The sequence below is a fragment of the Mizuhopecten yessoensis genome, unplaced genomic scaffold (assembly GCF_002113885.1).
Source record: "Mizuhopecten yessoensis strain PY_sf001 unplaced genomic scaffold, ASM211388v2 scaffold11173, whole genome shotgun sequence".
NCBI classification, from domain to species: Eukaryota; Metazoa; Mollusca; class Bivalvia; order Pectinida; family Pectinidae; genus Mizuhopecten; species Mizuhopecten yessoensis.
Genome location: NW_018408916.1, coordinates 317673 through 339672, shown reverse-complemented (window position 1 = coordinate 339672; position 22000 = coordinate 317673). Strand labels below are relative to the sequence as shown.

The 22000-nt window shown below is 35.5% G+C and overlaps 2 protein-coding genes across 6 annotated transcripts in view; one reads left to right on the top strand and one right to left on the bottom strand.

Annotated features, from left to right (window-relative positions):
* The window catches only part of LOC110467450 (rab GTPase-activating protein 1-like), a 53553-nt gene extending 41612 nt beyond the window's left edge, over positions 1 to 11941 (bottom strand). Inside the window, exons 1-9 of one of the 5 annotated variants that reach the window (XM_021524622.1) lie at positions 11811 to 11941; positions 8670 to 8993; positions 8071 to 8275; positions 5805 to 5822; positions 2476 to 2659; positions 1912 to 2171; positions 1569 to 1635; positions 1062 to 1164; positions 472 to 638 (exon numbers count right to left, since the gene is read on the bottom strand). In XM_021524622.1, coding sequence (XP_021380297.1) covers positions 472 to 638; positions 1062 to 1164; positions 1569 to 1635; positions 1912 to 2171; positions 2476 to 2659; positions 5805 to 5822; positions 8071 to 8275; positions 8670 to 8946 — 1281 coding nt within the window. In that variant the 5' untranslated portion in view covers positions 8947 to 8993; positions 11811 to 11941. The remainder of the gene's footprint in view (positions 1 to 471; positions 639 to 1061; positions 1165 to 1568; positions 1636 to 1911; positions 2172 to 2475; positions 2660 to 5804; positions 5823 to 8070; positions 8276 to 8669; positions 8994 to 11810) is intronic. The other 4 variants (XM_021524625.1, XM_021524623.1, XM_021524624.1 and 1 more) reach the window with 4 other exon arrangements.
* A 218-nt stretch (positions 11942 to 12159) lies between these two features.
* LOC110467433 (tubulin alpha chain, testis-specific) lies at positions 12160 to 17667 on the top strand. Its single transcript, XM_021524597.1, has 5 exons — positions 12160 to 12275; positions 13784 to 14006; positions 15583 to 15731; positions 16173 to 16325; positions 16610 to 17667. The coding sequence occupies exons 1-5, from the start codon at positions 12273 to 12275 to the stop codon at positions 17438 to 17440; spliced, it is 1359 nt and encodes a 452-aa protein (XP_021380272.1). The 5' UTR covers positions 12160 to 12272; the 3' UTR covers positions 17441 to 17667.
* The last annotated feature ends 4333 nt before the right edge of the window (positions 17668 to 22000 follow it).

The following is a 22000-nucleotide window of genomic DNA, read 5'->3' as shown; positions in this document are numbered from 1 at the left end:
ATTCTCAAATGTTTGTCAGAGTAAAAACTTCATAAGAAATAACTGTGATCTATAACTTAGATCTTGAGAAACTAAGCCTATTTCACACTTTTTTTTTAGATGACCCTGTGACCTTGACCTTTGTCATCTGCATAATGCAGTCATACCTAGAAGATTAAACATACATTTGTTAAAAGAGAAGCTTATATTTGGCAAAAATCTATGTCCACTGGTATGTGATCCCGACAAATTAAGTCATCAAAAACATTTGAATAACTGCACTGTATGTGATCATCACAAGACAATCGTACTAAAATGACCTTAGCTGCATGACAGACGTTACACTCTGAACAACCTTGACATTTGACCTCAAAATTAGAATCTAATCAGGAACCAATACTTAGAACCTAGGATGTTATCCTGAGACACTGATCTTTTGAAATGTTGTTTTAAAGAATAAAAAATAAGAAGTATAAAGAAAGCATTTCCTACCGGTCTCAGCTTAACATGAAACTGCTCCTGATATGGTTTTCTCGTGAAGTACCAAAATCTCTCTGTTTGGGGAAAGATTTTTGCCTTTGTTTCCATTGCAAATCGTACAGGCTCTTGAATTCCATGAATAACTAAATCTACAGCAATGGTAAGGAACACACGAGTATCTGAAACATAGACAAATTTCAGTAAATTACAATAATATTCTCTAGAAATGCACACGTTATCCAATAACAGAGGACATAGGTACAAAGGGTTTACAACAATGGTTAATTTGAAAATATTGCACTTAGTATTACAGACTGGAAGCAATGTTTTATCCAGAAGGGGGGAGTGTGTACANCCCCCCCCCCCCCCCCCCCCCCTCTCCAAACCATGTATTTCTATATTCTGCCTATATCACACTACCAATGCCCCCCAATTTTTTCAAATTGGTTTGACGGTGCCACTTGCTTAACACCCGGGGCTAGTAAATTTCATGTTAGAGTTAGTCGAAACGTTTAATATTTAAGAGACGATATAGGTCGGGCTAGTAAAAGATTTTAACACAGCAGCATATGACTACAGCGGAGATAGTACATAGGATCTACCTTTTGGTGTCTCTGTGTTGAGTACAGCAAAGCACTTTTCCGTTGGATCCCAGTTTCCAGATATAGAGTAGGACTTCCCATCTCCTGTGTATCCCATGGAGTTCTGGGAAGTAGAGGATAAATCAATATAAAACTCTCATGTTTAATCCATTACCAAACAATTCCAAACTTTTATAAATTCCCAGCAGAACACATTCTGTTTCATTACTGAAAAATACTCAACTGTTTCAAATAGTACAAGCGCTGAATGAAATTGATTGAATAAAGTTGTTCCATTATACTAGACAATTCAGATAAGAGATTTTTATCATGGCAAAAGATAGGACTTCTTTTTTGGCTTCAAATGTTCCAAAAATTCACATTAAATACGTCGTATATATATATCTTGATAGTTTTTTCATTCCAATCCTCACTTCAGTGATGTTTAAGCCAAATGTCCGATACTTAGACTGACTGTATGATTCATCGTTACTGTGTAAAACTACCAGACAGAAACCTTCCACTTACCATTTCTATAAGATGCATATCCCCGTGCTTCACATTCCTCCCTGGTGATATCAAAAGACCAAAACATCTGCAATAGGAGTTCATTATTATCATTATAATGCAACCTGTATATATAAAGACTAAAGTAGACCATTCACTAGGTCTGTGGTTTAAAATGATATCAAAGATCTATACAAACTCTGTCCCAGTGTAAGCACTGTACATATATCATAAATGGGATCAAATCATTGTTTTTTCTCATAGTTTGAATGGAATTGACAAAACATTTACCAGGTCTACAGCTCAGAATTTATCATAAGAATATGAGGACAATGTAAATGAAAATTCTGCTGCCTCAATCTACCTCTCAATTTTGAGTTCCCGGGTTCCTGTCTGACTAACACTGATCATGATGTTCTTTTCACTGTTACAGCGCAACTTGAACATGTTCTTGTCCTTGGGGCAGTAAGAATAGTTCCCCTTCCCATCATCCTCTTTGATTTCCAAGGAGACAGTAAAGATGGCAGTTTGTTCTGTTTCTATGATGCTAGTGCTCGACAACAACCTGGTGTTCTTGGGTACTCGGCGAAATGTGGTGGCGAAGGAGTAGAGAATCTTCGCAACCTGTAATGTAAGAAAGTACAATGTCTAACAGGTATTATGACAATCTGTCAAAAATCCAACCTCTCATGTAAAATATTGTTTTAAATATGAAATCAGTCATTGCAAATATTCTTTAGAATATTTTACAAAATCTTTAAACAATTCTTAAGTGGGGTCGGGTATTACTGGACACCTAGCTAGGACAATGCGGTACTGATGTTTTTTTCCCAGAAGATTCATAATCAGTAGTAAGAAATGTAGACTTTCACATACAATTACAGATTATTTATTGAAGAAGATGGCATAAAAAAAAACCAAGACCTACCGCTTCTGCTAGCTCACATCGAAAGACATGGCACTGGAAAATGGCAGATTCTGCCGAGTCACCGTGGCTACATGTGAATGCAAAACAAAGCCTCTCGTCGCTATCGGCTGGCCCCCTAGCACAGAACAGGATACGGTGGATCTTGTAGGAGGTTATATCTGTGTTGGTACTCGGATCCAGTATCCTGAAAAACATCAAAATTAAAGAAATACTGAGCTACTCATTTAATAAGAGTCACTGTATCATTGCATCAATTTTACTTTCACTTCCATTTTATTGAGATTGATAACAGGTATTTAGTCATTCATCTGTTAACAAGTATTTGTGAACATTACAGAAGTCTTACAAAATTAAATGTTTGATACTTATACAAATATAAAGAAAAGAAACAGATCAATGTTAATAAAAGTTTTGGAAATCAAAAGTTTAAAAAAAAAAGTTTTTCATATTATTCAAGATACATAGAATTTTCCAGAACTGATCATGAAAGATATGGACACACAATAGAGCAGACATCAATAATTAGGGTCAGATCCATTCTTACTTATACTGATAGGTCAATTATTATTTGGCACCAATAACTATATCTACATTCATGTATTTCCTTCTAAAAATAGAAATTAAGCCAGCTATCCTTTAAACATCAGCTTTATATAAAACATGTAAATATACACTACACAGATTGGCTTTAGCATAATATATGTATCAGTTCAGCCCAACACCTTCGATATCCAGGGGTTATGCTCACTTTTGCTCTCTGCACCCCTGGAATATGTCAGAGCAAAATAGAAGGCACACTGCTAGCTATTTGATTGGTGTCAGGTAAAAGAACCTGATCAATCATAGGTCGATACTTGTCCTTTGAAGATTACAGAGGAGCAACGCCCGACTCCAAAGCCAGTAAGTTTTGCCGTTACACGATCCCGAGATTCTTTTGATGTACATCAAAGGATCAAACTACACTGCTCGTCTCATCCACAAGCAGTGCACACAGAGTCTTTGATTTTGCTATGACATATTCCAGGGGTGCAGAGAGCGAAAGTGAGCGTAACCCCTGGATATCGAGGATGACACCCTCCCACATTGTTGTACATGTGTATACCTTTTGTATGTGTTTGTGTAATACAGACACATCTATAAATAGAGCTAAGATATTGTAGCCCGTAAGTTTAAGATGGCATCAGACAGGTGGACATTTTGCATTAAACCCTTTGACCCCCAAATCAACAGCTGTTATTTTTCTTCAAATAGAAATCATGTTGAAATGAAATTTCAAATACAATGTACATAAAAGGATTCAAATTTGAATCCTCCTTTCCACAATGATATGGTTTATGACAAGTACAATGTACACCGCTACACTCAACCAGCATACTGAGCATACAGAAAAAGGCCACTGGGCCAAGCGAGCTAAAAAAAAACATGTAAAGCTGAATAAAAAATATCTCTGTTTTTCATTACTGGTCTCAGAAAATTGTTAAAAGTTTTGCCTTAGGCAAAACATTTGATTTTGTACATTTTATTGACAAAATTTATAGAACAGTGACCTTCATCCCATCAATGCACACCATGTCTGGAGAGAGCTAATTAAAACAGAGATATATTTTCTAATGTTTTCTGAATATCTTATAAGCATACTCAAAAGACACAAAAACCAACTATGACCCACAAATGAACCACATGCAATTACTGAAGCCAACAAGCAAGGTGCTGCAGGGGGGTGACGACACTTAACTTAATACAGACTGACACGACACAGATTGGATGTTAACAGACATTAAATAAGACTTATATAACTAGTGATAAGGAGGTCTTCTTGAGGCCAGTATATCAAATGAGATGATTCTCACTTCGTACAATTTATTCATAAAATGATTGCAGTACAAAATAATAATGCTGGAGTATCGAGGGAATTATGTTGCTTAAAATGAAATGAACTCGGCTCAAAAACATTTGGTTCAAAAAGAATCTGCAATGTCTCATCCCTCCATACAGTAAAAAAATTAAATATCTCATGCCGCTATTATTAATGGGAAACTTGTAGATGTCTCCATATAAGGAATAAATTATTTGTCATACAGTTGTATATTATACTGTATAATTGGCTATACTCTTGTTACCAACGATAGCGTGAAGTAAAAGCTTAGCAATATTAATTCCATTAATTTTAATATAAATAACTAAAAAAACAAAAACAAAAACAAAAAAGAGAGAAAAATCTGTTCACCCGTTTACTGCCAAATAATTAAGATAAAACAACAATCTGACATCACATTTAGACGATTTAACTATATTTTCAAAAACACTTATAAAATAAATCCCATCACCCAAATACAAAGTGCCCTCGTGAGTGTGATATTCATACCTCGCAAGGCTTCACAAAATTTAATCACTGCTGACTAGTTCTGATTAGGACCACCGCGAAATATTATCCTCGTGGCAATTATGGATATTTATACAAAGGTCTGTATACTGTTTCATGATCATTCTTGATCCTCATAAAAATTGTTAACTGTATAAAACTTTCACACAATACCACAAAGTGCCATTTTAAAAGTTATAAGACAGAATACTGTGTATTTAACTTTTTTAATACTAATCATATCCAACTGCAGAATGAAGGAAAAGCAGGAGTATCGCAGGTACATGATGTACATGGTGCACACTGGGTTGGGATTGGGACCAGGAGAGTTCTAGCTTCATATGCAATCTTTTAGCAATTTCTAAATTGATGCAGTATTTTTGTTCTGAAAGACTTGACTCAATGTTTATATTGCTGTTCGTTATTCTTTTTTTTCTTTAGCATAATTTATACTTCAGTTCAAAATAAAGTTATTTTGACAAATTTATGCCTCATCAATTTTTTGCTTTTTAATATCCAATTGAAATGTTTATTAATTCAACTCCAAATCAAACAATTTTTGAAATATTGAACAAAGGAAATGAACAACTGAAACTTCAATATTCATATGTACAGAACTTTCCAATGTATACAGGTCAATAACAAGAAATACACTTTTCTTAGGGACATCAATTCCTACTCTTCCTGTCATCATTGAGTTTCTTAACATACCAGTAATAGTTTAATAGTACCAGGTAAGGATAAAGATACTGATCTTAAAATTCTTTTTTTTTTCTTTTTTTTTTTTTTTATGATATATCTTTCAGAAAACTTAAAGCACACAGATAGTAGAATAAAATTAAATGAAACTTGAACCAAGCAAAATATGTAAGAAAACCCAACAACTAAAGATTGCGGAGTGAAGGTGAAGAAACTTAAAAATCAATATATATAATTAATATATTAAAACATGTACACAACTGCATACCTAACACATCCATCAGGTCTGGAATTGAAGAAAGAAAATAACAAAATCACAGCTGTATGATTAAAACACAGTTACAGTCAAACTTATCTGTCATGCCCTCAACCAAATCTACACTGATACACGTACATGGTAATTAGTATTCTAACACTATCAATTCATAAAGGTAGGACAAACCCATTACCGTTCAAACTCTTGTTATTTCCATACCAGACAAACTATACATATGTTAACATAAATAAATATGAAATCGAAAGAAAAATATTTGTAATATTCAGCACGAAATGACAGATCAAAATGAATAATAATCAAGACTTCAAGTGTCCATTTGCATGATTTCAGTAAAATCACATTTAAAAGCTTAACCCTTTCAACCCTATGTAACTTTAGCAGACTCTACCATGCATTGATCTGGATGAGTCCATCATGGTCTACAGTGGTGAAAGGGTTAAAGTTATCACAAATCCTAAAAAGGCAAAAGTTTTTTTTTTCAAAATGATTTTACAGAGATTATAAAGCAACATTTTTGGACTTTATCACTGCTTGTTTAAAATAAATAAACAAAGACCAGGGTAGGCGCTACAATCAAAGAAAGGTCAGGTAAGTGGGAATTTCTTTTTTACAATATTTGTAAATATGTATCTTGAGTAAATAATAAACTCGACCTTAAAAAGGTTTTTTTAAATGATCCATAATTTTAATTGACCATATTTAGCAATACAGTAATTATAAACTCAACTGATTTATCAATATGCAGCATATATTAATTTTCAGAATATCTGAAGAGATTGAATTCACATAAATTGAACTACTGAACATACATATACATATTTGTATATAATTTAATAATATATTTATATGATATATGTTTTGAGGGTGACCAATTGCAAGTACTTTAAAACAAAGAGAATACATGAACGCAATCAAAGAAAAAGACAAGAAACAAAACATGTGATTCTATGTGGTGGATAATACTATCAATAAATTGTAACTTATTCCGTCTTTGCGTATTGCAGAGTTATCTTCTCTTGGGAGCAGGTATTGATTGTTACGTCATTGGTTTGTGTGAGAAAATTACGTCGTTTTCTCAAAAATTGATGACGTTACTCTCACAACCAAGTGACGTAACAATCAATACCTGCTCCCAAGAGAAGATAACTCTGCAATACGCAAAGACGTAAAAGGGAGCATAGGGAACAAAAATCCACAATTCTAAAATCTAATGAATATGTCTGGACTTATTCTATTTCAATCGCTTATTATTAATTTAATCGACATGACATGACGACAACATGGAATAATAGGTGTGGGCAGTCTATTTTTAGGACTTTGTTTTATAAAGAAATGCTAAATAAACTTCAAAACAAATGTACTTAGAGCTACCGAATCATTTTCGTTTCTACTTAAATATCATATAAATCTTGACCTGATTATTATTACATTTAAATTTAATATTAGAAACCTTTATCTCAATACACATTTATTAGATCTCCCCTTACGTTGGTTGAAGTCTGACATAGGTTCCCTGTTATCTATAATAGTTGAAATATGCAGAATTTCAAATCAAAAGTCATGTACTCTAAAATTTATTTTGGGGAATTGTATAATTACCTATGAACAATGTCGAGTTGAGGAATAAAAAATTAGATGAACCTTTCATGCTTAACATCAATGCTTAATCTTGCAACGTAAGGACACCAAAAGCATTATTGCAACACACAAATCAACAAAACTTGCAGAGATCAATCTGGCTCATCAAGCGAGGACAGCTGGGGTCAGGGGAGTCACTTTGGTTTTATCATCAATGTCTGATATTGTAGTGGCAAATTTTTCCTATGTTGTTGGCGAATGAGCCAAAACTAAAGACACTAATCAATACTTAGAGGATCATTTAATAGCATTATAATTATTTATTGGCCACACCATACCAATTGATGAAATAATTTTATTTGAAAAAATATTTATTGTTTAATAAGGGAAAACATCATTTAAAGGAGATCTTGAAAATCTATTTCTTTTAAATGGAAATTGTTAACGGAACAGAGCCTAGATCCTTCCCCGACTTGTTACCGATTAATTAATATACACATATACAAACCAGATGCTGTAAAAACAGAGATGACAATTTCTTGATCCACTCCAAATCTGAATCTCTTCATTGCATTTTGACAAGAGTTGTATCAAGAAATTGTATATCCCATTTGTTAAAACATTTGTTACGACATGAATGGGAAAGAAACATTGAAGGCTTTGGTTGTAAACAATGTACCTCACAACTCCATGTGACGTGCTTGGAACCGACAGAATGATAGGGATGGCCATCTGTGATTGGTCGTTTAGAATGGCCATGTTGCGGTAGATCTCCACCTCACTCCTTGGTGCGTTGACGAGAGCACAGCCAAGGTAGGTAACTCCATTGAATACAGTTTCTCCTTGGAAAGGTGAAGCTGGCAAGGAGGTTGATCTCTCCCGAGCTAATAATGTGAGGAACGCTGGTTAATTATGAAATAATGATTGTACATTTGTATATATGTTTTAGTGAAGAAAATAATAGACCTACATTTTCAACAACTTTTTACATACTATACTATCAAATACAGCTACACCAATTTTAAAATGCTTAGCTGCTTTATTTCTTCCACTTTCCCACTCACAGCTTATGCTATATATGGCTTTATTTTTATATTTCACATGAGCAGTTCTCCAGGATAATTACTACCTACTTTCACAATTGCGAGAAACAAAATGTCCAAAAGATGATGGTATTAAAACTATATTTAAATGAAAGCTTCATAAAAAATAATTATATAGAAATCAATATCGGATGTATAACAAACACAGTAGAGCTAGTTTTTATGTTTTGTTTACCAAATTCACCTGCAGGAGCACTGATGACATCGGCTGACTGGCTACTCGGGAGGACATGGTCCCCTTTATTACTTTCCCCCAGCCGGATGTCCGTTGACAATGATTCACTGGAGGTCAGAGTTGATGTCATCTGGTCTGGGGGGCTGTCAACCGATATCTCCATGTTAAGGTCATTGATATCTCCAGTTATTTTCAGTTTGGGCTCCCCATTGACGACAACATAGTCGTCACCGGTAGACGAGGATTCCAGTGAACTGCGACTAACTGCGTCCTCCATGTCATGTTAGGCGTGGCAATGAGGATTCCAAGGGTAGTGCAGTCATCCTGGAAGAGTTCAGAGAAATAATCTTACGTAACAAATACATTTTTACTATTAATTATTGTGCAGATGAGCCAATTCATTTTTGTTTACTCTTTTATCATACGCATGATGAAAGATAATATGTTAGTATTGGTGCATGGAATCAACCTTAACGTTTTGCAATATTGTAACAGCCAAGGAATATCATGGGGCAAGACAACTAGGAGGGTGGATAATATAACAGCCAAGGAATATGATGGCAATATAATGTCTTGATGGTTAGCCAGTTGTGATGCAGTATAACTTGGGGACAGTTTGAATAGTTAAGCAATGTAAGCAGCTAGATGGGTGTCCGCCTGCACGTTATAATTGGTGGGAGCAGAGTGACCCTGTGGTAACATGCGAGGCCACTTCAATGGTTAGAAAAAGTGCATTAATTGGTACACTTGGAAGTCCCTTTGGATTCACCAAGTCCTGGGGCAAGACATCTAGGAGGGTGGATAATATAACAGACAAGAAATATGATGAGAAAATACTGCCTTACTGATAAACCAGCTTCCCCAGGCAGTGCAGTGGCTTGATGGGTGCCCACCTGCATGTTACAACAGTAATAAATTATTGTTACATCCCTTAAAAGTTTCAAATGTGTAACCCTATTTTTAGTTGAACTCCCAACTATTTCCAATAGCTTGCAATTGTGATCATGATGTACCAGTTATTTTTAGTGACAATTATTTATTAAAAAAATGTGTTGGTCACCTGGCCATGGAGAAATTTTTCCAAATAGGTACAGATATATAGGAAGTATGCAGCTATAATTTGTTTTGGCCCCAATTCTTTACTGCATGATTCTTCAAATCTTGTTCTATTCTTTTATTATCAACATTATAATAAAAACACTTAACAGGGCTAGCATTTAAAAACCACTTAGCCTTGATCAGTCAGGCTATAGCTATAGTTAGTTTCCAATTGTTTTAGTCCATGTGCAAATTCCACTATAACCCAATATCATTCATCATGAGTATTATATATAAGTTTTATCAAATTTTGAACAGTTAATGGGGCAAGCATACCTGCCAAGTGACCCAATTTCGTCGGGTTACACCCAAAATTATAGCCCTTCACCAGCTTTAACAAATGCACATGCCGGGTTACGATTTGGGCTGGGATTTTCGTCAATTTCAAACGGTTTTTCGCCTGGAATCTTTTTCGTACATTTGACGTTTTTGAAGTCCCTCGGAAACCTATAGACTTTTCCATCCTTTGTCAAGAGGAAGACGATCTATTTCCTGTTTCTATTTCTCACAGACAGGTAAGTTGTGAGTTATCTATATGTAATAGAACTGTTTTTATAAATGTTTATATATACACCGTTGTTGCCAAACTTATCGACAAGTAAGTAAAAATGTTTTAACGAATAATTGAGTTGTTTTTACAATTGTGTAAACGTAGTAGATTGTATTTTGAAGGAGACATTGTCTTCTGGAAGGAAGAAATCGTTATCAGGACTTGCAGGTTCTACTACACAAATGCTAAAAAGAAAAGATAATTGTGCACATATCATTATCAAATGCGATTGGAAAAAGAGTTGGAAGTGGATAAATCCCGGTGATAGAGTAGGGTGTGACTTCTTATTGTCAGGACCATTGTTATTGACAGAAACAAATACATGTGAAAATGCAGTATCATATATATATATTATTATGAATTAATTGTATGAGTTGTGTTGTTGACAAATGATTAATCTGGGTTTTTTTCAGCTTTGAATTTGGTATTGTGGATGAGGATCAGCTAGATATGCTGGAAGAACAGTTCAATGAATGTAGAATGTACCTTTTGCATCATTAAAATATTAAAGTTCTAATTTAATATCTTCTTTTCTTATATTTGTTGCGAAAAAAGATGTCCAGCTGGACTAGTAGCTGTAAAAACCACTAGCACACCTGCCAACCCTGGATATACCTCTTTTGAAAATACAAAAAGAGGGTCATCGCCCTCTTTCAGTATATATCCGGGGTTGGCAGGTGTGGGCTAGCGGTTTTAACAGTCACTAGCCCAGCTGGATATTTTGTATAGTTACTATATAAACTAGATATATAGTTAATAAATCATTGTTCTACTAATCTACCACTCAAAACTTTCATATCACTTTGTTAATACATGCTTGTAACTTAATATTGGGCTACCCGTAATTAATGTCGAGCCCTGGTACCTGTGTAATACCTGGCCTCCTCTCTCCCTGACGATACATATGAAATTGTCTCTTCATCTGGAGCTTCATTATCGTAGCTGTATATTAAAGACTAAAACCTAATATTATGAAAACACAATGTAGCAGGAAATGTATATGTTAAGCTGCTGTTCTCTGCAATGGTTTAATTGAATTTGAGTAAAAAAAAGCAAGTACAGTTGTTGGCCCTGGATAAATATATCTATACATTCATACATCGGACGCCTGTATTCTATCCCTTTTGATTTCAAAAGTAATGCCTGGATATAGAAGTCTAAGATATGAATTACTGACCGGCAGGGTGATAAATTAAACCATCACAACAGTGGATCAATGCATGACAGTGTTTATTTTCTTTCTAACCCGGGATCCTAAACAGTTAATTGAAAATATCAAAATGTTTATTGGACAGAGATCTGTGATTTCGGAGACCGTAAATACCTTTTTTTCTTAATAATAGAGCAGTAACTGTTACGTTGTTTACGTCGAGGACAGAGAACGATCAAGAAATCTGCAACCACATCATATTGACAGCAACAACGAAACTGTTGTATTTCTGCAAATTAACACCAAATACATTGCTTTAGCGACTACAGCAGCATATGTTTACCTGATTGAATCATAAGTCCCGTCATCAAAATACATATGACGACTTAGCTGAAGTGACTGTTCCTCATAATATTATTGAAGAAGATGGCGCTAAACGAAAACTTCCGCATGATGTCACCGACGACTTCGGAAATCTCCGTCATTTTCCGTTAACACTCGGTCTGTAGCAGACGACGCATCTTGTAAAGAAATTTTGTTGAGGGAATTCAAACAAAATTGTTGCGTGTAAAAAAATAAACATAAATTAAACTCAAACTTCATTTTAATAAAATATTTTTCAGATGGTTGCTTTTGATTTCGCGTGTCTCCAAGTCAGCACGTGCGATGATGTCAGAAGGTGTATATATACTGCATCAGAGGCTAGCGTTTGTCAGTTTGAATTTGTACAGGGAACGTTACTCATCTCAGTACAAAGTCGTTTAGGCCTTAGCCCTTGAAAAGAAGTGAGACTGAAAAAAAGAAAATGGTAAGAAAGTATTGTTTGATGTATTAATGTATTCTAAATAACTTGTCATAAGTCAGTTGAATACTTTTGATAAAATTTTCGAAGAATTTCATTCTTTTTCTGAAGAATTTAGCAACAAAAATGTTTGCATCATGCATGTTAATGGAACTTGCATGAAAGATGTGTCCGGTAAGTTTTTTTAACATATTTATTATCTAAAACGAATGAATAAGATCATTTGCTTGCTCCTAAAATATTGCGACCACCAAGCCTATGGTGAACTCTATGTGACCTTATATATAGCCATGGACTATCTTTAAACGAAATTCGAAGAGAAAAGAAAAACAGGTTGCTGAATTTGAACTGATATCATGATGATCAGCAGTAAAACTGCTCTTCTACAGTAGATACTAGATAGACCATTTTGGAGTTCCCAATATAGCTGACACACTTATCGGTAGATAAGTGTCTTGAGTCTACCTAGTGCTAAACATATGCAATATTTCTAGCTGAGAAACAACTGGAAGTCGCTATAGAAATGAGGTCAAGGACGCTAACGGCCCAATACACAGAGCTGTCTTATATTCTAATTGTATCATGCATTCTTGGCTCCAAAATGCCTATATTTCCCACCCAGCTTATTATTTTGGGAAAAGGTCAAGGGGGAGATGTTAGGAATATTTTGTGGACATAATCAGAGGGGCCATGGACCCTACAAACTGAAATTTGCTCCTCATATTTCCCGATTTATTTTTTTCTATACAGATTTACCACTATTCTAATATCTAAAAAAAAATAATTAAGAATTGAACTTGAAAAAAGAATTGGAATAATTCAAATCACCCACATGGTTACTTTATTTTATAAAAGAATGTTCTATAACTTTTTAGTTTCTAGTCATTTCACAGCAACGTCTTTTGGTCGATGAATTATCCTGATTTCAGTTCTCTGCCATAGAGTAAAGACCCATATCATTTTGACGACATATTGCTTTTACTGTCAACTTACTGGTACCCTACTTGATGCAAAATTGGCATTTTTAACTAAATACTTTTCCCAAAATGCCTAAATGGACTTAAAAATCATTTTTTATAAAATGCAAAATACTGTTATTGTCAGCAGATTATATTCAAAAAGGAAAATAAAATAAAATTGAATTAAATAAGACAGAAAAAAGTTGTCTCCTCTCCAGAGATCATGAAACAGTCTTCATTCTATAATTTTATTAAAGTTTTGACTTAACCAAATCAATAACATCCGAAAAGGTTGTGTTTTACTTGATTGGCTAAGCTAAAATTTCGGTCTAAGATTGTTTCATAATCCTTGGGCCAGATCTAAATGTGGGGGAAATTGAATGAAAGACCAACTGATTTTTTTGGTTAAAAAAATTATGATCTAGTACTAGAATCGGGTCAGGTTAATGGCCAACGCAAAGCAAATTAAAATTTATATCTGTACCAAAATTATGAATTGCATTAACTTTGTTCTTATAAATAGTAAATACAGTAGTTTTCACTTTTTTACCACAGAGGGAGTGTATTTCTATTCATGTTGGACAAGCTGGTGTGCAGATTGGAAATGCATGTTGGGAGCTGTACTGTTTGGAACATGGAATTCAGCCTGATGGACAGATGCCAAGTGACAAAACCATTGGTGGGGGTGACGACTCCTTCAACACGTTCTTCAGCGAAACTGGTGCTGGAAAGCATGTCCCAAGAGCAGTGTTTGTTGACTTGGAGCCAACTGTTGTCGGTGAGGCTTAATTGATAAAAGATATTAAAGAAATATTAAAGTTACTTGCCCCGGCCTTGCAGAAAATCCAAAATTTTGCCTTCATATGGAATAATAGAACCATCCCCTGGAGTAGGGTATGCCCAGGGATCCAGAAGGGTGAATTTAGTGCAAAAGTTTTCAAATTGGATGAAACATGAGGCTTGTCAATGGTTTATTCCAATTAGAAAATGTCCAGGGTGTAATTTAAACTATTGTTTTAGGTCCCATTTACAAAATGCTTTGCAGTTTCCTCATCAGAGCATTGTAATATTCTCCATTTACCAATGTTGTGCAAAAAATGGGTGCAATATTGAAATTTCCAGCACCTCTTTCTTGCCCAGGACAGTTCTGTCATGTGCATAGGAATGAGAAAAAAAAGTAGTATTTGTATACCCTTGCAACCATCGTCGATATCCAGGGGTTACGCTCACATTTGCTCTCTGCATCCCTGGAATAGGTCAGGGCAAAAATGAAGGCTCGATATGCGCCACCTTGTTTATGAGACAAGAAGACTAGTTTGATACTTTGATGTACATCAAAAGAATCTCGCGGTCACATAACCGTAAAAATTGACAGGCTTTGAAGTCGGGCGTCTCTCCTTTGTAATCTTCAAAGGACAGGTATCAGCCTAGCGTTTGGTCAGTTGTTTTTACCCAGGCCAATCAAACAGCTATCTTTGTGCCTTCGATTTTGCCATGACATGCATATTCCAGGGGTGTATAGAGCTAAAGTAAGCGTAATTCCTCGATATCAAGGATGCCTTGCAACCAGATAACACAATTATATTGGGTATCTAAATTCTGCATATAAGGCATATTTGTATTGGTTCTTCTGTTTCTCTTCAAACAGAATCTTGTGCATGCCATTGCTAACTATTATATAGAATAAGCCAACTTTCATCCTCTCCAAGAAATGTGCAAAGGGAGTAAGTTGGTCAAATATTGCAAAATTTCCAGTGATATCTTGTCTGTTCCATAATGTGAGGGACGGTGCCCAAAATGAAACTCTTTTCAAAGAAAAATAACAGCTAGCATTTCCTGTTTAGTTTCTGGAACTAAAAAACCCAAAATATACTACATATCACATGAAGAGTGTTCCTTTTTGGGTACCTTTTCATTTTTGTGAGAACTTTTTAAATGTAATGGCCATCTTGATGAAACTTTAAGTTTACCTGCATCGACCAATGGCATTGTACAGTGCACTAAATTAATGAGTGATGATGTCATTTTGATCTTGACATTTAAGGTCATAGTAGAAGTAACATTTCCTGCAAAATCTTGCCAGGCTATAACTTCAAAACTCTTCCAGATATTTTGAAGAAATCTGAAGTATACCTGCATCAGTCAAAGAAAGCACACAGTACTTTGAAATGATGTCATGATAACCTTTATCTTTAGATCAAGCAAGTGCCAAGTTTTCAATACTGGTAAATCTTTTCAGGCTGTACATTTTAAACCTCCTTTGAAGACTCTTTGATGAAACAATACATATCTGGGCATGATACACACACAAAACTAGCTTTAAACTCCGCTTATTATGAACTTCTTTTTTCTAGACGAGGTGAGGACTGGAACATACCGCCAACTATTTCATCCAGAGCAGCTCATCACTGGAAAAGAAGATGCTGCTAACAACTACGCCCGAGGTCACTACACCATTGGCAAAGAGATCGTTGATCTAGTGTTGGATAGGATTAGGAAACTGGTAATTAATATTTATCTTTTGTCTAATTTTTTGCATCCTGTTTATATATAAATAGAAAGAAAAAGAATTAGTCAGCTTCCATGGGTATATGATAATAATAGATTTTGATTTAATTTTCCTGTATCAATTAAATTCATCTTCATGTAGGATTACCTTTCCCAAAGGCTCAGATAAGCACCACTTACTTTTGAAAGTGTATCTGTATAAGAGCGAAAACTCTCTCTAGGGATACATGTAGTGAGAGCTATTGTTTAAGGTTTTAGGTAACAATAACTAGCTATTAAAAAAGGAAGGTTAAGACAAGTTCCACTATGTAATACCCAAGTCAAATTAATGTATAGCCGCTATAGCTGTGTCAAATGGTACAATGGAGAAATTGACCTCATCCAATTATATTATTGAATCACAATATCTAAAAACATGATTTCTATTAACCTCCAGGCTGACCAATGTACTGGACTTCAAGGATTCCTCATTTTCCACAGCTTTGGTGGTGGCACTGGTTCTGGATTTGCTTCCCTTTTGATGGAAAGGTTGTCAGTTGACTATGGAAAGAAGTCCAAGCTTGAGTTTGCCATTTACCCAGCCCCTCAGGTAATTTAAGTTATTATATTCTATTCTTTGGCATAAATTGTCAAATTAATCTGACCTATTTATAACTTTAACTATGATTTGATTGTATATTTAAGAAATTGACTTAAAACTGCTGAAATTTAATATTTATAAATTGTGAGTTGTTAGCAAGAGCCAGTACTTTCAATGAGAAGTGTGGAATAGTAGAGTCACTTTAACTGGGACCATATACATATTTTGTTGAATTTGCTTACAAGTAAGAAAATTAACGTGAATTTATGTGTTCATAATTACTTGGTTTTCAGGTGTCAACAGCTGTAGTTGAACCATACAACTCTATCTTGACAACCCATACAACCCTGGAACACTCCGACTGTGCTTTCATGGTGGACAATGAAGCTATCTATGATATCTGCAGGAGAAATCTTGACATTGAACGTCCTACATATACCAACTTAAACAGGCTGATTGGACAAATTGTCAGCTCAATCACGGCCTCACTTCGTTTCGACGGTGCCCTAAATGTAGACCTGACAGAGTTCCAGACAAACTTGGTACCATACCCGCGTATTCATTTCCCTCTGGTGACCTATGCCCCTGTCATCTCTGCTGAGAAGGCCTACCATGAGCAGTTGTCTGTTGCAGAGATCACCAATGCCTGCTTCGAGCCAGCTAACCAGATGGTGAAGTGTGACCCCCGTCACGGAAAATACATGGCCTGCTGCATGTTGTACAGAGGTGATGTTGTACCAAAAGATGTCAACGCTGCCATTGCCACCATCAAGACCAAGAGGACCATCCAGTTCGTTGACTGGTGCCCAACAGGATTCAAGGTTGGAATCAACTATCAACCACCCACCGTTGTACCAGGTGGTGATTTGGCTAAGGTGCAGCGTGCTGTCTGCATGCTGAGCAACACCACGGCTATTGCTGAGGCATGGGCGCGTCTTGACCACAAATTTGATTTGATGTACGCCAAGCGTGCATTTGTCCACTGGTATGTGGGAGAGGGTATGGAAGAAGGAGAGTTTTCCGAGGCTCGTGAGGATTTAGCTGCCCTTGAGAAGGACTACGAGGAAGTTGGTGTGGACTCTGTTGAGGGAGAAGCTGAGGAGGAGGGAGGCGACGAGTATTAGACATGACGTCTCATCAACCATGAACGTTTGATCAGTTCAACATCGGACCTGATTAAATAGGAAGGCATCCAAAATCATTAAAAGACTATATTTTAAAGACGTAGGTTCAGACTTTGATTATCAATTTGACACACAAAATACTTTGATATATAAATGTGTGCTATGGTTTTTTTTCTCCCAAAAAATCCTGTTAAGTTACAAAAAATATTTATTAAAACCAATTTTTTATTTATTATTTTTGTTGTTTGGCTTAATTTATCTTCAGTTGGAAAGTGTGGCAATATGAATATGTTCGTTTATAAAATACTACATTCATGAAAATACCATCAGTTAACGAGTCTGTTATGGAGCATACACAACCTTACCTTGCATCTCTAGCAACTTCATTATCTTATAATTAACCTTTTTAAAATCTAATTGTAATAACATTGAAGTTTTCTTTTGGATAGATTTAGAAATTTACTTCAGAAAGATGCTGAAAAAAATTTCTATCATGTACGGATATTAAGTTTAATCGTTTAATCACACTCCATTAAGAAGTAAGTTGCTAGATTGACGACAACGTTCAATAGCCATTATTGAATTTAATCTTGACGCACTCATTCAAGGGATATACATTCTGACACTAGGCTATTGTAAAATATTAAATTATAACTTTTACTTTTGACTTTATATTTAAACTAAATGTCTATTTTTTTAAGGTTATGATATATAACCTTTGCAATACCGTGCCAACCAGAAATCATAACTTCCCCTGTTGATCTTTAATTTCAACAATGTTCATCCTCTTCCCATGCCAAAGCAGTGTACCAACGTTTAATGCGTCTTTGATGATGGCACATTGCATTGGTATATTTATATAATACATAAAATATGATTTAAAAAATGGAGGATACCATTTATCTGGGATGTCTATCCATTCGCATTTGTCCAGATGACAGCTTCAGAATAAATATGTAGCTTGCCAAAGTGAAGAGGAAGAAAACTTTAGATTAACTTTTTAGTCCATCAAGGTCACAGTTTTTCCCAAAAGGGCAAGTGAGCTTATGTCGTGATGCGGTGTCTGTCGTCTCTCAACTTTTCCTTTAAACAACTCCCTCGAAGAACGCACAGGCCTAGAGTCATGATATTTGGCTGAAAGCTTTGTTGGTAGGAGCCCAACAAAGTTTGAGAACGGAATGACCTTGACCTACTTTCAAGGTCACAGGAGTCTGATATGTCAAACGATTTCTGAAGGACTGAAAGGTAAAGAATCTTTATATTTGGCAGATGGAGCCCAACAGATTTGAGAATGAAAATGACCTTGACCTACTTTCAACGTCAAATGTGTCAAAACACTTCAAACGATTTCTTCTGAAGAACTTTAAGGTATAGAATCTTTCTATTTGGCTGGTGGCTTCCTGGGATGAGCCCAACAAAGTTTGAGTACGAAAATGACCTTGACCTACTTTCAAGGTCACAGGGATCAAATGTGTCAAACACTTCAAACGACTTCTCCTGAAGAACTGAAAGATATAGAATCTTTATATTTGGCAGGTGGCTTCCTGGGATAGAGCCCAACAAAATTTTGTGAATGAAAATTAGTTTGACCTACTTTCAAGGTCACAGGGGTCAAACATGTCAAATGCAAACGACTTCTTCTGAAGAACTGAAGGTATAGAATCTTTATATTTGATTTATGGCTTCCTGAGATAGAGCCCAACAAAGTTTGAGAACGAAAATGACCTTGACCTGCTTTCACGGTCTCAGGGGTCAAATGTGTCTAACACTTCAAGCGACTTCTTCTGATGAACTGAAAGGTATTGAATCTTTATATTTGGCTGGTGGCTTCCTGGGATAGAGCCCGACAAAGTTTGAAAATGAAAATGACCTTGACTTACTTTCAATGTCACGGCAGTTAGATATGTCAAATGCTTAAAATGACTTCTGAAGAAGAACTGGAAGGTATAGATCCTAAATATTTGGCTGGTAGCTTCCTTGGAAAGAGCCCAACAAAGTTTGAGAATGAAAATGACCTTGACCTACTTTAAAGGTCACAGGAGTCGGATATGTCTAACACTTCAAACAACTTCTGAAGAAGAACTGGAAGGTATAGAACCTTAATGTATGGCTGGTTATTTCCTGGGAAAGGGCCAACAAAGTTTGGGAATAAAAATGACTATCAAGGTCACAGGAGTCGGATATGTCTAACGCTTAGAACAAACTCTTCTGAAGAACTGAAAGGTATAAAATCTTAATATTTGGCTGGTGGCTTCCTGGGATAGAGCCAAACAAAGTTTGGGAATGAAAATGACCTCGACTTACTTTGAAGGTCACAGGGGTCAAATGTGTCAAACACTTCAAAAGACTTCTTCTGGAGAATTAAAAGGTAAAGAATCTTCATACTTGGCTGGTGCTCAATGGGATACAGTCCTACAAAGTTTGAGAATGAAAATGACCTTGATCTACATTCAAGGTCACCGGGGTAAAATGTGTTAAACTCTTCAAACGTATTCTTCTGAAGAGCTGAAAGGATAGAATCTTCATATTTGGCTGGTTGCTTCCTTGGATAGAGCCGGACAAAGTTTGAGAATGAAAATGACTTCAACCTACTTTAAAGATCAAAGGGGTCAAATATGTTTCTCTTTGAACCACTTCCAAAGAACTTAAGGTATAAAATCTTAACTTCATAAGATTGAGCATGAGAAAGTTTGCAAATGAAAATGACCTTGACCTACTTTCATGGTCACAACAATCTACTTTAGAGGTCAATAAGGTCAACAACATTTTAAAGTTTTTGTTATTAAGAACTAAAAGGAATGGATTCATAAGATTTGGCTGGTAGCTTTTTTGAATAGAGCTAACCAATTTGAGAAGGAAAATGACATTGACCTACTCACAAGGTCACAGGGGAAAATATGTCAAACAACTTCTGAAGAACAAGAAAAAAACATAGAATCTTATAATAATATTTGGCTGGTAGTTTCAACAGATGGAGCCGACAAAGTTTGCGAGGGAAATATTTGTAGTGCAATATAATATTCAGGTGAGCGATACAGGCCCTCTGGGCCTCTTGTTCTTCACCAGATTCTAACTTCAAACCAAATGTTCACGAAAGCTCAGACTTTGTAATGTAAATTGTCTTGAGGAAGAACCCTACTGGTTTTGGTCATGGTTTGTGAAAGGTCCAAGTCAGTTATAACTAAAATAAAATTTCAATGAATGTACAAATCTCTTGACTACACATGTAAATTGCACAAGAAGAAAACTTCTTTTCTGGGCATGATCTGTCAAATGTCACTTGCTAGAATAGAATTTTCTTGTCTGATGCCAACTTCAGAAATTACCAGATATTTTGTTTGTGTGTTTGTGTAAAGGAAAGGAAGACACCTTTTTTTTTATCATTTTTAGGTGCACTTTGTCAAAGGTCACTCACTTAATCTACAATTATTCATGTGCCTTATTCACCTGTGACCGTGACATACCTCACAACCTTGAAGATTTTCAGATATAATCAATACACTGATGCCTGCAACATACTTGAGGCAAATATATAAAAGCAATTTCAAATCTTTGCAAAGTGCCACCTAGTTGTCCTTTGCAATCTTTACAGAACATGTGCTAAGGGTGGTAAATAAGGAATATCAAAACATACTTTTCATCCATCTGTCAATATTTGGCCTGTCACATATTCCTGACTAATATTTTTAAGTGTTCAACTAATTAAAAAAACTAAGCACATTAATCTTGGAGCCCAGTTGTAGGTCAATGTCACTATACATTGTGACATTGTATGTATGGGGGGGGGGGGGGGGGATATATAAATAGATTGTCTGCAGGTGCTTGAGTAGACTCAGTTTTGAAATAAACATGAAACTTCACAAAAGTATTCCTGTCATGTATGACATATATCTGTGGAGTCGAGATAAAAGCCAAGGTCATATGTTGAAGGTGAAGGTCACAGCTACAGAATCTTTACAAGATTATGGAGAAAATAGTATATATGGCTTGTCTACAAAACTGAAGTTTTCACCAAACATGAAACTCCACAGAAGTTTGTCGACGGTTCTGACTAAAGTTTTCAACCAAACACGAACTTGGCACGACACGATTCCTGATCATAATCTATCAGCTAAAGTCATGGTCACAGCTTCACATAATCTTTACATGATAATTGAAAAATAGTACATCTGGAGTTGTCTTTATGTTCCTGATTAAAGTGTTAAATCAAACTTTCACTCCGGTATTCCTGATGAAAATCTCTGGAGCCTAGTTAAAAGTGATGGCCATGCATTAACAGTCAAGGTCACAATTAGAGAATCTTTACATGACGATGGGAAATTAGATAATTGGTTTGTCATAAGGTTTCTTACTTAAGTTTTCAATCTTCCATGAAACTTCACAAAAGGTATTTCCGACACCCATTTCTTCGAACTTAAGTTGACGGTCGAGGCCACAGCAACAGAATTTTTGGAAATTGACTTTCACTCCTGACTAAATTTTTATATAGAATTTCATGGATCTTTCATGGTCATTTCTGACATCTCTCCCTCAGGAACAATTTATTATCAAGGTCATAAA

Coding starts and splice junctions, on each gene's coding strand:
- LOC110467433 (XM_021524597.1), top strand. Junction 14,007..15,582: donor CTTGGAGCCAACTGTTGTCG/GTGAGGCTTAAT, acceptor TCTTTTTTCTAG/ACGAGGTGAGGACTGGAACA. Junction 16,326..16,609: donor CCATTTACCCAGCCCCTCAG/GTAATTTAAGTT, acceptor CTTGGTTTTCAG/GTGTCAACAGCTGTAGTTGA.